This window comes from Oryctolagus cuniculus, chromosome 2, assembly GCF_964237555.1.
Source record: "Oryctolagus cuniculus chromosome 2, mOryCun1.1, whole genome shotgun sequence".
NCBI classification, from domain to species: domain Eukaryota; kingdom Metazoa; phylum Chordata; class Mammalia; order Lagomorpha; family Leporidae; genus Oryctolagus; species Oryctolagus cuniculus.
Genome location: NC_091433.1, coordinates 133,473,559 through 133,488,420, shown reverse-complemented (window position 1 = coordinate 133,488,420; position 14,862 = coordinate 133,473,559). Strand labels below are relative to the sequence as shown.

General features: G+C 47.6%; 1 protein-coding gene across 1 annotated transcript in view; it reads left to right on the top strand.

The window, feature by feature from the left end:
- The window catches only part of ANTXR1 (ANTXR cell adhesion molecule 1), a 241,894-nt gene that overhangs the window by 168,517 nt on the left and 58,515 nt on the right, over nt 1–14,862 (top strand). Inside the window, exons 15-16 of the mRNA XM_002709824.5 lie at nt 3,490–3,585; nt 4,107–4,274. Coding sequence (XP_002709870.1) covers nt 3,490–3,585; nt 4,107–4,274 — 264 coding nt within the window. The remainder of the gene's footprint in view (nt 1–3,489; nt 3,586–4,106; nt 4,275–14,862) is intronic.

Genomic DNA, 14,862 nt, shown 5'->3' with positions numbered 1-14,862 from the left:
CCCAGGGAGGCCCAGGGAGGCCCAGGCTGTTTGAGGCCCATTTTGCGTATCTGTGCGCGCAGCCACGTACACAGACGCACACGCCCATCTCTGGCGGTAAAGTTTAGCCATGTATGTGTGAGGCATCCAGTTCCTGCTCTAGAATCGTAAAGTGAAAAAACTTTCTGAAGTTATATTACAAGGTAAAATGCTAAGAATTAAAGCACTTTATTATTTTGTTTTTGTCATGTTTTGTAGTTATAAATCATGAAATTTGGCAAGTACAAGGGATGAGAAGTCATAAATTAGCATAACACATTTGATACCATCAAATGATTGGAAAAGCAAAATGCAAAGGAACAAAACCCAGAACCTTCCAATACCAGAAAGCAATCAGATGAGAACAGGGCTGCCTGAGTTCAAACCCAGCTCTGCCACATAGAAGCTGGGTGGCCTAAGTCATTAACCTACTCCTGGGCTCTGCACTGGGAGTGACAGCACCACATGCCTCGCCCAAGATTAAAGGGTTATTAGCCATCAACACTCAGAAGGGTGACTGGCAAATACCTGACAAAGGCTGCATTCATTTGGTGATGTGATGATCACGGATTCAGCTTGTGTCTGTTGCGCACCTAGAGCTGTGCACCTAGAACACAGGAATCAACAGAATCATTGCTGTGAGCAGTCACAGGCTCAGGATGGGATAGTGGGAGGGGGCCCACGTGTCAGCTGCAGAACACTGCAGGTCCTCCTGGAGGACACGATCCCTCTGTCCTTGCAGATACGAGTACATTGTGAAAACTGTTTTCAAAGAAGCCTGTCCATTCCCAAGCTCGTTGCACTCTGAGAATCTTCTTGTGCTGATGTGTTCCTGTGTGGCTTTGGCACCTCTGGCCCTGAGACTGTTCTGCTGACCTCTTGTCCTTGCTGTGCACCTCCCCTCCTGCACGGTGGGGGGCCCCGCTTCCCACACAGTGGGACCCTTCAAAAGGCTCCCTGCTGAGTCCTGGACTCTCCAAAACAAGGCTGTGAGCAGTAGGCTCCTTCTGAGCAGCCTCCCCCTCTTTGGCTCGTTCCTCTGCTTCCTTTCCCTACCGTGCAGGGAAATCGCGGCGCTTCCTCGTTATCCACCTGTGACTGCACAGGGTACGAATTCTCCCCATGACTGGAATAATGACAGTGCCAAGATAAGAGTGGTTTTGCTATTTTCCTTCCCTTTTTCCTCCATAAAGTTACAAGTTCCTCTTGATTTCTCCTTTAAGTGCTAGCTTTTCTCCTTAAGTGCTAGCTTTTTCTTTTTTTTGAGATAACTTTTTTTTTTAAGATTTTTATTTGTTTATTTGAAAGTCAGAGTTACACAGAGAAGAGAAGAGAAGAGAAGAGAAGAGAAGAGAAGAGAAGAGAAGAGAGGCGGGGTCTTCCATCCGATGGTTCACTCCCCAATTGGCCGCAATGGCCAGAGCTGTGCCTATCCAGAATCAGGAGGCAGGAGCTTCTTCCGGGTCTCCCACATGGGTGCAGGGGCCCAAGGACTTGGGTCATCTTCTACTGCTTTCCCAGGCCATAACAGAGAGCTGGATAGGAAGTGGAGCAGCCGGGTCTCAAACCAGTTTCCATATGGGATGCTGGCACTTCAGGCCAGGGCGTTAACCCACTGTGCCACAGCACTAGCCCCTTGAGATAACATTTTTAACTTACGTTGTAGTCAAAGGTTTATTGGCTCTACTGAATAAAGAATTCAACAAATAAAAAGGAAACAGATCATAATCTACCAGGAATATAGGCAAGGGCTGTCAACAATGACCAACTGAAAAGATGTTTAACTTCACTCATGTAAATTTTAAAATAGTCACAAAATTATGAAAACTATAGTAGTATATGTTCCTATATAAACTCCTGTCAATTTGTTTGACAAGTAAGTGCTAACTCCTGTCTCTGAGTTACATTGCAAACTCTGGGTTAACTGTTTCGTTTGAGTTGTTTCATTAAATTTATTTGTAAAGTCAACAGATCTTCTTGGGCGCTCATTGCATACTGAGTAGTGCTGTTCTGTAAGCAGGGAACGTAATGGCGAGCAGGACAAATGGGCAAAAACTCCTTTGGAACTTGCATTCTAGTGTAGAGAGACAAGACAGGCTGAGTAAATAAATTTCAAGTCATGATGAGATTGTTGCTAAAAATAAAACAGATTGATGGAATCAAGAGACTGGGAGTTCTTTGGAAGAAAGTCCAGGAAGGACCTCTCCGAGGAGTAATAAGAAGATTCAGCCCTGAGAAGTCGGGGAAAAGCGTTCCCAGACAAAGAGACAGCTTATGCACAAGCCTTCAGACTGGAATGTGCTGAAAGAGCTGCGGAACAGACAGAGGACGAGGGCGGGGGTGCAGCGAATGGGGAGGGGGGTGCTGAGCAAACGCACGGCACGCAGGGCAGAACGAGGGTTTCCATCTATTCTACTGCTTGGCAGAGAAGGGAACAGACAACAGGTTGTTGGAGTACAAGGGCAACAGGAAGGCTAGCTAAGAGGCCATCACAGTACCCAGGAGAAAGCTCATGAGGGCTTAGACCCAGTACGGCTGCATGGTGGAGATGGAAAACTCAATAGGTTTGGGATTTTTTAGGGGCAGCAGAACTTGTTGGTAAATTGGCATGGGTATAGGAGGGGTAGTGGGGAAGCAGAAAGATTCAAGAGTACTTCCCAGGGACAGGAGTTTGGGGCAGTGGTTAGGATACCCCCTTGGGGCTCCTCATATCAGGGTGACTGGATTCAAGTCCTAGCTCCACTCCCGATTCCAACTTTCTGCTAATACACACCCTGGGAGGAAGCAGATGATGGCTCAAGTCCTCGGGTCCCTGTCACTCACATGGGAGACCCAGATGAAGATCCAGACTCCTGGCTTCGGCCTGAGCCAGCCCCACATATCATGGGAATTTGAGAAGTAAACTAGTAGATGGAAAATCCTCTCTCTGGTTCACTCTTGCTCTCCCTTTCAAATAAATAAAAATAAACTTTTTTTTGAAGAAGAAGAAGAGAGAGAGCGACTCCCAGACAGTGGGGAAGGTTGTAGGAAGAGCAGGTTTGGAGTTAGGGAATCAAGACTTCTCTTTGCCATGGTGTTGTTGTTGTGTTTATTAGCCCCAAGAGAAGACATGAGTGGTGAGTCACAGTTGGAGCTCAGAGGAGTCAGGACTGAAGATGGAGATTCACAAGTCACCAGTGTACTGATGATGGAATTAGATGAGATTCCCTACAAAGGAATAGGGAAGCAAAAGAGGCACAGGTCTCATAACTGTGCCAGCAACTTATCAATAGCACTGCTTTCATTCCCACCTTACAGACAGGGGACATAAGTTTAGATAGGTTATGCGACTTGCCCAAGGTCCCAGTGAGAAGTAGCATGGGGTTTTAACCCAGAAGGCCTGACTTGAAAAGCTCCACCCTTGTGCACGGTGCCATAGTGGGCTGAAAGCTGTGTGCTTTGCTCCCTTCATGTGTCATCATCTCTCTGCAGGAAGAAGATGACGATGGTCTTCCTAAGAAGAAATGGCCTACGGTAGACGCCTCTTATTATGGTGGGCGAGGCGTCGGTGGCATTAAGAGGATGGAGGTAAGAGGGCAACTTAATGGGCACTTATCTCTGTGTGCTGACTGCTGAATGATGGAAGCCCAAAGCAAATGGGTGCAACTCAGGCTCGATGTTGGGTGGGAATGTGGATTGTGGGGCAGCAAGATGAGAGGCGGAAGGTACAGACTCTTAACTGGGCACCCCCATCTTGCCCACCGTGCGTGAGAGCAGGTCACTCATCTGCTCAGATCCCTCACTGGTTTCCTTTGTCACTGGAATAAAATCCAAGTTAGCCGGGCCTGCGGGGCCTTTGCACATATTATCCCACTGCCTGGGCTATCCCTCCCCTCGATATCCACCCACGTGGCTCATTTTCTCTGTGCCTTTAGCTCTTCCCCTGTCCCTTTTCCACACCTCCCCCTCTTCCCTGACCTTCAGAAAAGCAAAGGAACTGGGGATTGGGTGGCACTTGTCTCCCGCATCACAGGGACTTGTCATCGCCCTTCTCAAGGGCTACATGCTCTATTTTGTCATTCAGCTGTATTGTATTTGATTTATCTTAGGTTCGCTGGGGAGAAAAGGGCTCCACAGAGGAAGGCGCTAAGTTGGAAAAGGCAAAGAACGCAAGAGTCAAGATGCCAGAGCAGGAGTACGAATTCCCTGAGCCTCGAAATCTCAACAACAATATGCGTCGGCCCTCTTCTCCCAGGAAGTGGTACTCTCCAATCAAGGTGTGTCTCTTTCTACTCAAAAATCCATCATCATTCTTGATAAAACATTTATAGAGTAAGAATCAGAATCTTTGGGCATGATGGAATATCAACCCCAAATCCAGCTTTTACAAATTTCTTAAGTTGGGGACTTAAAAATGCAAGTAATTACTTTCCCAGTTTCTACATTATGGATATTGTAAAGTGGGTTTTTTAACAATCACCAAGGCAAGGTAGTGAAATGAGCGTGGGCTGTGAGCAGTAGCCCCAGGAGTTCCTTATGCATTTCCGCAGTACCTCACAGCTTCACTGTGTAAGCAACTTCTCCTTGGTGCCCCTGACTTCTTGCCATCACAGAAGCCCTTTGTCCAAGAGCCCCCATTATCCCAGGGGAGTAATTCCCCTTTATCCAAGATCCCCACCAGTGCGTCTCATTAGCCACAGATCTAAGACTCACTCGTGTCACTCCCCCTCTTCGTGGAGGAACGACACAGGACCCTGCGCTGTTCTTTTGTCTGCTCGGCCCTCCCCGGGTTTGCTGCTGGTTCTTCCCGGGTTGGCTACTATCCCTTCCACCTCTGTGGAAGGGCGGTTCCCCCTGCCACTTTCCCCACTTCCGCGGGGGAGCAGCACACCGCCGGCCGGCTCTCTCGGGGGCTGCACAGGTGTTCCCTCAGATAGATGTTCCCCTTAGATGTTCCTGGTGCATGTTGTCTCTCTCCTCCTTTATAGTCCTCTTCCACCAATCCCAACTCTGCTACCCACACGCCGAGTACGCTGCTCTCCTCCAATCAGGAGCAGGTCCTACAGTTTATTGGTTGAACTGGAGGCAGCTGTGTAGAAGCTGTTTCCTCCTCTCCCAGCGCCATATTGTGGGAGAGCAGATGCATAGAATAAGTCTTAATTCCAGTAACTTAGTCTAGTCCGAGTTGCTCCCAGTTGCTCCCCACACTCGTCCTGGTCGTGAGAACATCTCCATTGTTCACCGCCATGTCTCTTCCCCACGCAGCTCTAGCCCTTGGAATCCTCTTTGGCTTCTTGGGACACATAAGCAATAGGAGGCAGTTCATGCCTTCTGCAGGCATCTTCCTTTCCTCTTAGATACAAGTGGCTTTTTCAATCCATGTGCTCAGGTCAGCACCCTTGCTCTTCCACCTGGCCATTAAACCTCTGTGCTGTGCCAAGTGTCAGAGAGAACTAGAAACTCCTAGCTGAGGAGACTCCAGATGGAATCTGTCCCTGCTCCCTCATTTCACTCAGGAGATAACTGACATAGGTAAAGGTCTAAAAGCCAAGGCCCCAGATCAAGGCACAGTCTCCAGTTCCATGCTCCAAACAGAACAGGGACAGTGCCAGGGCCACAGATGAAGGACTCAGTATCAGGTCAGTCCCCATCACCACTCCATACAACACACACACAAAGCCTCACCCCTCTTCTCGTGGCACCAGAAATCATTTTCACCACTCACTGAGTTATTTGCTCATTTTAGTAGTCCTTTGTCCTACAAAAGCCAAAGAAACACCATTTCAAACAAAGGAGTGAGACTCCAGCGATGGTTGGCATTTCTCAGCTGAGCTAGCTCGAGCTCACACAAATTGTAATGCGTTTCCATTTGGGTTTGCCGTGTTTAAAGCAATGAGATTCTTTTTCAAGATAAGTCCCCCTGGAGCGATGGATTGAACTCTGGAAAGATGTGGGCGAAACGCAGCTTGCTTGACAAACAGCTGTTTGCTCCTAATTCTTTCCTAATGAGGAACACGCAGTAGCGTGCATCCTTGTGCAGACAGGAAGGAGCCAGGCAGACTCTCAGAGACGAAAGAGAAAGGGGATTTTTTTCTAGTACGTCGTTTTCAGGAATTTGTACCTTGTGACTAACACAGTGTCTTTGGTTATAGCTACATTTTCATTTCAGTGATCTTGGACGTCGTCAGAACATTAATGCTGTTTCAATGATTCAATTTCTGTTTAAGAGCAGGCTATTCCTCCATTAACTGTTAGTTTTGAACTGAGTTTTAGGATATAAATAAGGATAGGGACCGACACATGTAGAAACTTGAACATACTCCCAACACCCACTTGGAATTGGTATCAGTTCAATGAGTATTTGTTGTGTACCTACTTATGCGCCAGATACTACTAGATACTGAACACACAGAGCTCCTCAAACCTGGCTGAGTACCAGAAACACTTGGGAATACTTGAAAATGCAGATGCCCAGGCCTGGTTGACTTAGAGTCTCAAAAATCACCTCCAGAAGCATTCTGGTCCTCATAACTTCCCCACTTTTTCTCATCAAGTGAAACCCCCCTAGCCTCAAGGCATCCCTTTGCAAACTTCACATCCAAGCTCCCTACACAGTATCCATTGCCTGAATGACCACTGCTGAACTTCCTTCTTAGTCATTGTATTAAACCACCGGTTCTCCAAGTGTGGTTCCTGGACCAGCAGCATTGATATCACCCAAGAACTTGTTAGGAATGTGCACTTGGGAGCCCCAAGATCTACTGAATCAGGGAGTTCAGGGTGAGGCCCAGCCACAGGTTCCAGCCAGCATTCCCTAGGAGATTCCCAGGAGGCTGGAAGTGTAGCGCCTGGATTATTAAAGAGGCCACGATCATCCCTCAGTGATTTGTCAACAGACTCAGCAAGGAGACCCACACCAGAGTTCACACTGGATCCACTTTTAGCACAAACACAATCGCTGGATTGATGTTAAGTGGTTGGGGAGTCAAAAGGTCAGATGGAAATGACCTGTGTTGATGGTGGACTTGCCAAGGGCCTCAGCTGGGCCTCCTTTTGGACAGGAGAAGGCATGAAGGTGCCTCCTGCCTGGAGGAACACCAAGGCCAATACATTCCCATCTCCTTCCTCTAAGTAAGACATGCGTGACCCGCCAACTGGTGTGAGTCCTCATGTTTAGTTACCCTCTCTCCACTGTAGACACCAGTTATGCTTTTAATTCCCTGTAAATAACATTGAACCTGGCACACAGGAAAGATGCCACCATCTCCTGTTAAAGGGCTGGGGCATAGGGTGTGATTGCAAAACCACTCCCGGTGTGTCGTGCCAATCAGATCACTTTGGTACACTCTGTCCAGGGGGACATTCTCCTTGCCATCTCTTTGAGAAAAGGAAACAGAAAACGCTCACCTTATGTGTATCTGGGCTGGGTGGGTGAGAGAAAGGTGAAATGAGGAGCATAGAAGCACAGAAAGGAATTCAAGAATAACAAGCATACTGTGTGTTCCTGCTACCAGAACCTTAGCATCCCTGTCATTGAACACACTGCAGGCTCCAGGCGAGCCCCGTTCTAGCTCTGATACCTACAGACATTTGCTAAGCCTTGAGCAACGTGAGGGTTGTCCTCATGTGGCACCATGAACTAACTCTACTAAGGGAACCCACAGGGATGGTGAGGCACCTGGCAACTAGTAACAGCAGAAGCTGCTACACTCACTCCTGGGCCCCAAGGGAAGGGGGATGACACTGCTCCCAGAGCCCAGTGAGAGCCACAGTCCTGGAGACGAGACCACCCAGTGGGAGCCTCAGCCGTGAAGCCAAAGTCAGCCACTGAAATCTGCCACCCACAAGCTAAGGATATATGGTCACAATTTATTAATTTATTTATTCAAGAGACAGGGAGACAAACACACACATACACACACACCCCTCCTATCCACTGGTTCACTCCAGGAGTCAGGAACTTAATTCAGGTCTCTCACAGGGGTTATGGGGACCCAGCTACTTGAGCCATCCCCGGCCACCTCCCAACACACACATTAGCAGGAAGCTGGAATCATGAGCTGAGCTGGGATCTGAAATCAGCCACTCCTATATGGGATGTGAGCATCCCAATCTGTATTTTTTTTTTTTTTTTTGACAGACAGAGTGGACAGTGAGAGAGAGAGAGACAGAGAGAAAGGTCTTCCTTTTCCATTGGTTCACCCTCCAATGGCCGCCATGGCCGGCGCACTATGCTGATCCAAAGCCAGGAGCCAGATGCTTCTCCTGGTCTCCCATGCAGGTGCAGGGCCCAAGCACTTGGGCCATCCTCCACTGCACTTCCCTGGCCACAGCAGAAAGCTGGCCTGGAAGAGGGGCAACCGAGACAGAATCCGGCGCCCCGACCGGGACTAGAACCTGGTGTGCCGGCGCCGCAGGCCGAGGATTAGCCTGGTGAGCCACGGCACCGGCCCCAGTCTCTTAACAACTAAGCCATATATCTGCCTGGTTTTTATATTTTTTTTAACTTTCATTTAATGAATATAAATTTCCAAAGTACAGCTTATGGATTACAATGGCTTCCCCCCCCATAACTTCCCTCCCACCTGCAACCCTCCCCTTTCCCTCTCCCTCTCCCCTTCCATTCACATCAAGATTCATTTTCGATTCTCTTTATATACAGAAGATCAGTTTAGCATATATTAAGTAAAGATTTCAACAGTTTGTACCCACATAGAAACACAAAGTGAAAAATACTGTTTGAGTACTAGTTATTGCATTAAATCACAATGTACAGCACATTAAAGACAGAGATCCTACATGAGGAGTAAGTGCACAGTGACTCCTGTTGTTGACTTAACAAATCGACACTCTTGTTTACGGCATCAGTAATCACCCTAGGCTCTTGTCATGAGTTGCCAAGGCTATGGAAGCCTTTTGAGTTCACTGACTCTGATCATATTTAGACAAGGTCGTAGTCAAAGTGGAAGTTCTCTCCTCCCTTCAGAGAAAGGTACCTCCTTCTTTGATGACCTGTTCTTTCCACTGGGATCTCACTCGCGGAGATCTTTCATTTAGGTTTTTGGTTTTTTTTGTTGTTGTTGTTTTGTTTTGTTTTGTTTTGCCAGAGTGTCTTGGCTTTCCATGCCTGAAATACTCTCATGGACTTTTCAGCCAGATCTGCGTGCCTTAAGGGCTGATTCTGAGGCCAGAGTGCTGTTTAGGACATCTGCCATTCTATGGGTCTGCTGTGTATCTCGCTTCCCATGTTGGATCGTTCTCTCCCTTTTTTATTCTATCAGCTAGTATTTGTAGACACTAGTCTTGTTTATGTGCTCCCTTTGGCTCTTAGTCATATATCTAAGCCATATATGTGCCTGGTTTTTATATTTTGAAGTGGTTACATTTTATTTATTTTTTAAATATTTTATTTATTTTATTTGAGAGTTAGAGTTACAGACAGTGAGAGGGAGAGACAGAGAGAAAGGTCTACCTTTCTGTTGGTTCACTCCCCAAATGGCCGCAACTGCCGGAGCTGCGCCGATCCGAAGCCAGGAGCCAGGTGCTTCTTCCTGGTCTCCCACATGGGTACAGGGGCCCAAGGACTTAGGCCATCTTCTACTGCTTTCCCAGGCCATAGCAGAGAGCCAGACTAGAAGAGGGGCAGCCAGGACTAGAACCAGTGCCCATATGGGATGCGGGCGCTACAGGCAGAGGATTAACCTAGTGCGCCAAGGCGCCAGCCCCTAAGTAGTTACATTTTAAATGGTTATATAACCACCCAAATATTATCCTTAATTTTGTCTCTTGAATTGCAAAGCCCTTTACAGAAAATTTAGTTTTAAATTTATTCACTGACTCTTTTCAGAAAGTGTGTGCAGACCCCTGCCCTGTAGAATGCCGCAAGGCGGCAGGGCAGAGCGGAAGGAACAAACACTCTCACCTCTCCCTCCTCTTGCTTGCCCGTCGCCTTCTGGTGCCACCTGTTGGCCAAGCCAAAGGGAAGCCGGGGAATGTGGCGGCAGGTTTCCAAGGAAGGCAGAGAAATGCAGGAAAGGATGGGGGCAGGCAGCTCATGGGGATGACATGTCCACTCTTGGTCCCCACTACACCCAGGGAGAACCCCTGTACCTGGCACAAAGCTTTCAGCGGCCACTGAGAAGGCTCCTAGCTCCCCAGAGATGTGGCCAGAGCCATAAACACATTTCAGTGTCTTGCACTGGACTCACTTTTCATGAAATGGAATGGCAAAGCAGGTGAGCACATTCACCATGCAAACCCAGTGGAGGTCACATGAGGAAGTGGTCCACCACACGCCCTTCCCCAACCCTTCCCAGGCCCCCAGTCTGAGCTGAGACACTGACCACGCCGACCACACTTCCCTTCTTCCTCATCTCGGGCTCGTGATTGGGAATTGTTCCCTGATACTTAGCCTGTATTTTCCTTTGCTCGGTTTTCACCCTCCTGGATTTTACAATACCCCATGCTTCTCATTAAATTGGGACTGACCGTTTCAGGCAAGTCTTGCCTAGCAAGAGTGCATGACCACTGGATCCACTTGAAGCCACAACTGAGTTCCGGTTTGTCAGAACACTTGCAAGGTTGGAGAAACCATTTTTCTCCTTCTCCAGTAGCTCCTCTATGTGACTAAAAATGGCAGAAATGTCAGCTAACTGAGAAAAGCCAGACCCTGGCTTACCAGGCGGACACTCTGTTCTGTGCAAGAGAGCCAGACTAGGAGGGGCGGGGCTAGCCTGAGCCGCTTGGAAGGACCCGGGAAGGGGATGATCTTCTGTCCACTGCCTGTCGGGCCCACCTGTTGTCCTTGGACGTAAACACTTCCACCTCACAGCACGCAGGCATGAACTGAACTGAAGAGAGCTGTGGTAGCCGGGGAAGCATTGCAGCGTCCACATCACATGGACCAGATCCTGTCCCTCTCTGGCTACTTCTCTTAAAGAAAGACTTAAAGGAGAGAAAAATGTGTGTACAGAAAATCCCAACTTTATCCATGAATTTATTTCATTTGAGAGGAAGCCCAAGTTACACTATTTACCATGTATTTCAAGATATAAAAATTCAAGCATCTATCGATAGTGGTCCCATAATTTGAAAGACTCTCAAAAATCTCAAACTCTGACTTCCAGTTAGTTAAGGCAGACAAACCAGAAGAGATGAACAGCTGCAGCCTATCAAAAGAGAGAGAGAGAGAGGGAAAGGCAGCCGTAAACAGGGCGGGTGAGTGGCAGGCTCATTGTTTAGAGAACATGAAAGCTCGCGTTTACACAGAACTTCCAGTTTGTCTGTCTTTGTGGGTTGCAAGTTACTGTCTGGGGCCGAGCGAGATGCAGTGTGGAAGCCTGGAATTGGTAAATTTTTCATTTTATAGTCAAAACACTTCGATCCCAGCTCAGCTCATGAGCAAAGAAGCTATATTTAAGTGTCAGCTAATGCACCCTGTGGGGAAATCATTGAGCGTCTCAGAAGCCGTTCGGTGCTGCTCCTGGGGAGTGAGGACCGGCGTCTCACCTGCATCCCATGTGGAGGCTCATGCATGATGGACACTCGCATCTGAGATAAAAAAGTGGTGTCAGCTTTAGGGAAAGCCCAGGGACTGGTTAGAAGAACCTTCTGGGGCACTTCTGGCCTCACAGTCAGCCCATTGCGCTACTTTCTTTAAATGACAGACATCTGACTACATTCAGAAAGTCAAGGCTCCCAGAGGTTCCGGCATGCACTGCTCCCTGACTTTGGAGAATTATTTTCATGCCTTCTTAGTTGGCTGGGAGCACTCTTTTTCTAAAGTGTACTTCAACTCTTGCATAAAAGGTAACCTGATGTAGAAGTAGAAAGAGGAACCGGTTGTGTAGATTTTTACCCAGAGCGTTGGTGGTCCTGCCACACACTGGAGACTTCGGTTCACCTGTGGGATGATCAGAACTTGGGACACTCAGGAAACAACTGGAACCAGCTGGCCTCACCTTGGCCAGAGGAGCCAATGACAACAGATCACTTAGATGACAGCTGTACCCCAAGTCCAGCAGTTTCAAGTGCTTTCTCACAACATCCCCCAGAAGTAGAAACACTACTCCCTCCACTTAGAAATGGAGAAATAAAGGCATAGAGAGATAGGTAACTCACCCAAATTCACACGAGTACTGAGCTATTTCATGGTTTGACTCCAGTGCACTCATCTGGGCTACCAATGAAATACCTTACTTACCAACAGATGGAGAGAGGACAAGGAACCTGGAGGTAAAAGAAGAATCAGGAAACTACAGAATGAGTGACAGGTCATAAGGGCCTGCACCTAGGCAGGAGCCATGGAGCTGGTGGATGGGGCTGAGTAGGAAGAGACAGCGGGAGAGCTGCTGCAGAGGTCACATCCCCAAAACATTGGTGCGGACGTGAGGAGGTGGCAGGCAGAGACAGAGAAGGTTAGTGGGATCCTCTGGTGTCCACGTTGACTGTGTGGATGGACAGTGATGCCGTGAAGCAAGGCATAATGTGCAAACTGGGGGCAGGTTTGGGGAGAAGAGACTTAATCACATTTGTGATGATTGGTTCCCTATCCCTGTGATATATCAACATTGCAATTAAGATTTTATAGGTCAGGGATTTCCCAGATCTAGAGCTCAAGAGAGGACCAAGCTGAAGACAATCTGTGAGCCATCAGCAGATAGGTAGAAGTTCCATAGGTGAGATCAAATAAGAGCACTCAGAACAAGCGATGAAAACGGAAGAACAGCAAAGGGAGCGGCAGCCTATCAGGCAGAGGCAGAGGGCGAGGAGCAAAGGAAGCTGAACTGGACTAATCAGAGAGGGAGAACGGAGCAGACGGAGGCTGGCAGCCCTGAGACCAAAGGAGAGTGTCCAGAGAGAAGGCCCAACCCCAGCAGATCTCTCCTGAGTGCAGAGGCACCCGGCAGTCGAGATGCTGTAGGCGACTTCAGTGAGAGCAGTTCTGGGGGAGTTAATGGGGCCGAAACCCAAGAGAGGTGAAAACTGTATGGTTGGAGGGAAAGAGGGATTGGTGATTGGTGGAGCCCAGATAGCGGATGGGCAGATAGAAGCTTGCAAAGTTCAAATCACTGGCTTCTTAACACTCTGCATCATATGCCTTCCCATCTTTCTACGGAGCCCCCCGAATTCTCATCTTCATGACTTTGTCATGATCATAGGTAACATTTAATGCATACCGTCTATGAGACAGGTACCTAACTTCAATATTGAGTTTTAAACCTTAGAATAAATCTATAGAGTAGACAGTGTTACTATCTCTATTCTGAAGGTGAGAAAAAGTGAGGCTTAGGGAGATGCACAGCTTGTCCAGGCCACAGAGGTGCTGAGGGGTTGACCGGACCCCAGACTCAGGCAGTCTAACCTGTCACTGCACACCGAGACACTGCAGCTCGAAAGGCTGTAGCAAAGGCAGGTGATGTGCTGCTCGTTCTCCTGGTATCCTGCACCCAGGCCGTCCAGCTCTTTGGCTAAGCAGGCAGCGTTCAATTCCTGCTGAGCTAATTAACGCTCTTCTTCGGCTTCTCCTAAGTTAGTTAATATACTTCTTCAACAGCCACGTTTTCTCTTTTCAGCTCCATCTCATTGCTCCTCACATGGCAAAGAGTTGAATGGTTTGAATCCACACTGTGGGTGGGCTGATTTTACAAAGCCAACTAATGGGTGTCTCCCCCCCCACACCTCTAAAAAGAGAGAAAGAAAAAGAGGCATTCATCCAAGAAATCCACCTGGTAATATCCTGAAATACAAATGCTCGTCCCAAAGAACCTTAAAGGAAAACTTAGCTGCTGATTGAAATGGCTTAATGCAGAAAACCATGCTGCACGTGGCAGCAGTTCTATCCCGCATTCTAAAGTCATTTGAAAATATTTTTAAAGGCTTTTGAAAACTCCTTGCCAAAATGAGAAACAGTACACTTGGCAAGACAAAGTTTAACCCACAGGATCTTGAACAACAGTTGATAAAGGCTCAAGAATACGATTTTCTAGATGTGTCTGTTTCCCACCAGGAACTAACTTCAGAGCATGAAGCCGTCAAGGTGACTGCTAAATTAACACTGCCACCAAAAGGCTTTTCATTTAAAACTTGAACTCTCTAGGCTTCCCCTGCCTTTCCAGTGCTGTCATTCAAAGGCCTCTTCCAAATCAGTGTTCTCAACATTCCTGAGACCTCAGTGGGAAATACATTTTACATTCTGGCCCATCAAATGCCCACTTATACACATACTGTCTGTCTGTCTGTCTCTCTATCTCTCTCTCACACACACACACAGATGAACCACATCTTTCACAAAGTAATACTCATTCTCCCTATTCTATTTCTTAAAAATTCTAATGCTAACACACAAAATTGACTTTGTGAAGATCTTAAAGGGTTGTAGCCCACAGCTTGGAAACTCTGTTCGAAAGGATCTAAATTAAATCTTCTAGCCAGAAGATCTGCATGAGGAAGAATCTGCCATTGTTGTGATAGGAAATATATGTGCTTTGGAATGGGACGGGTGGGTTCCAATCACAACTCTCCAGTTTAAAGGCTGTGTGCCTTTGGGAAAGTTACTGGTTCTCTCCGACTCTCTGTTTCCTCTCTGCCAATCTTTGAGCTTGTTGAGAGAATTAAATGGGAGGACACATGTACAAGCACCTTGCACTTTTGAGTACATCTGTAATGTTTGGTGATTTGTCTCTAAAGCCTGGGCCTCCAGAGCTAGTTGTACCTGCTGAGTGAGCCCTGTAGACAGCTGGGGATCTGCATCCCAGGGGCCTTGTATTTACTGATTGTCCAGAATTTATCATCATTGTCTTCATTTATGAACTCTGAGCACCAAGTGCAGTGAAAAACTAAGTGAACGTTGAAAGGATGAACTCG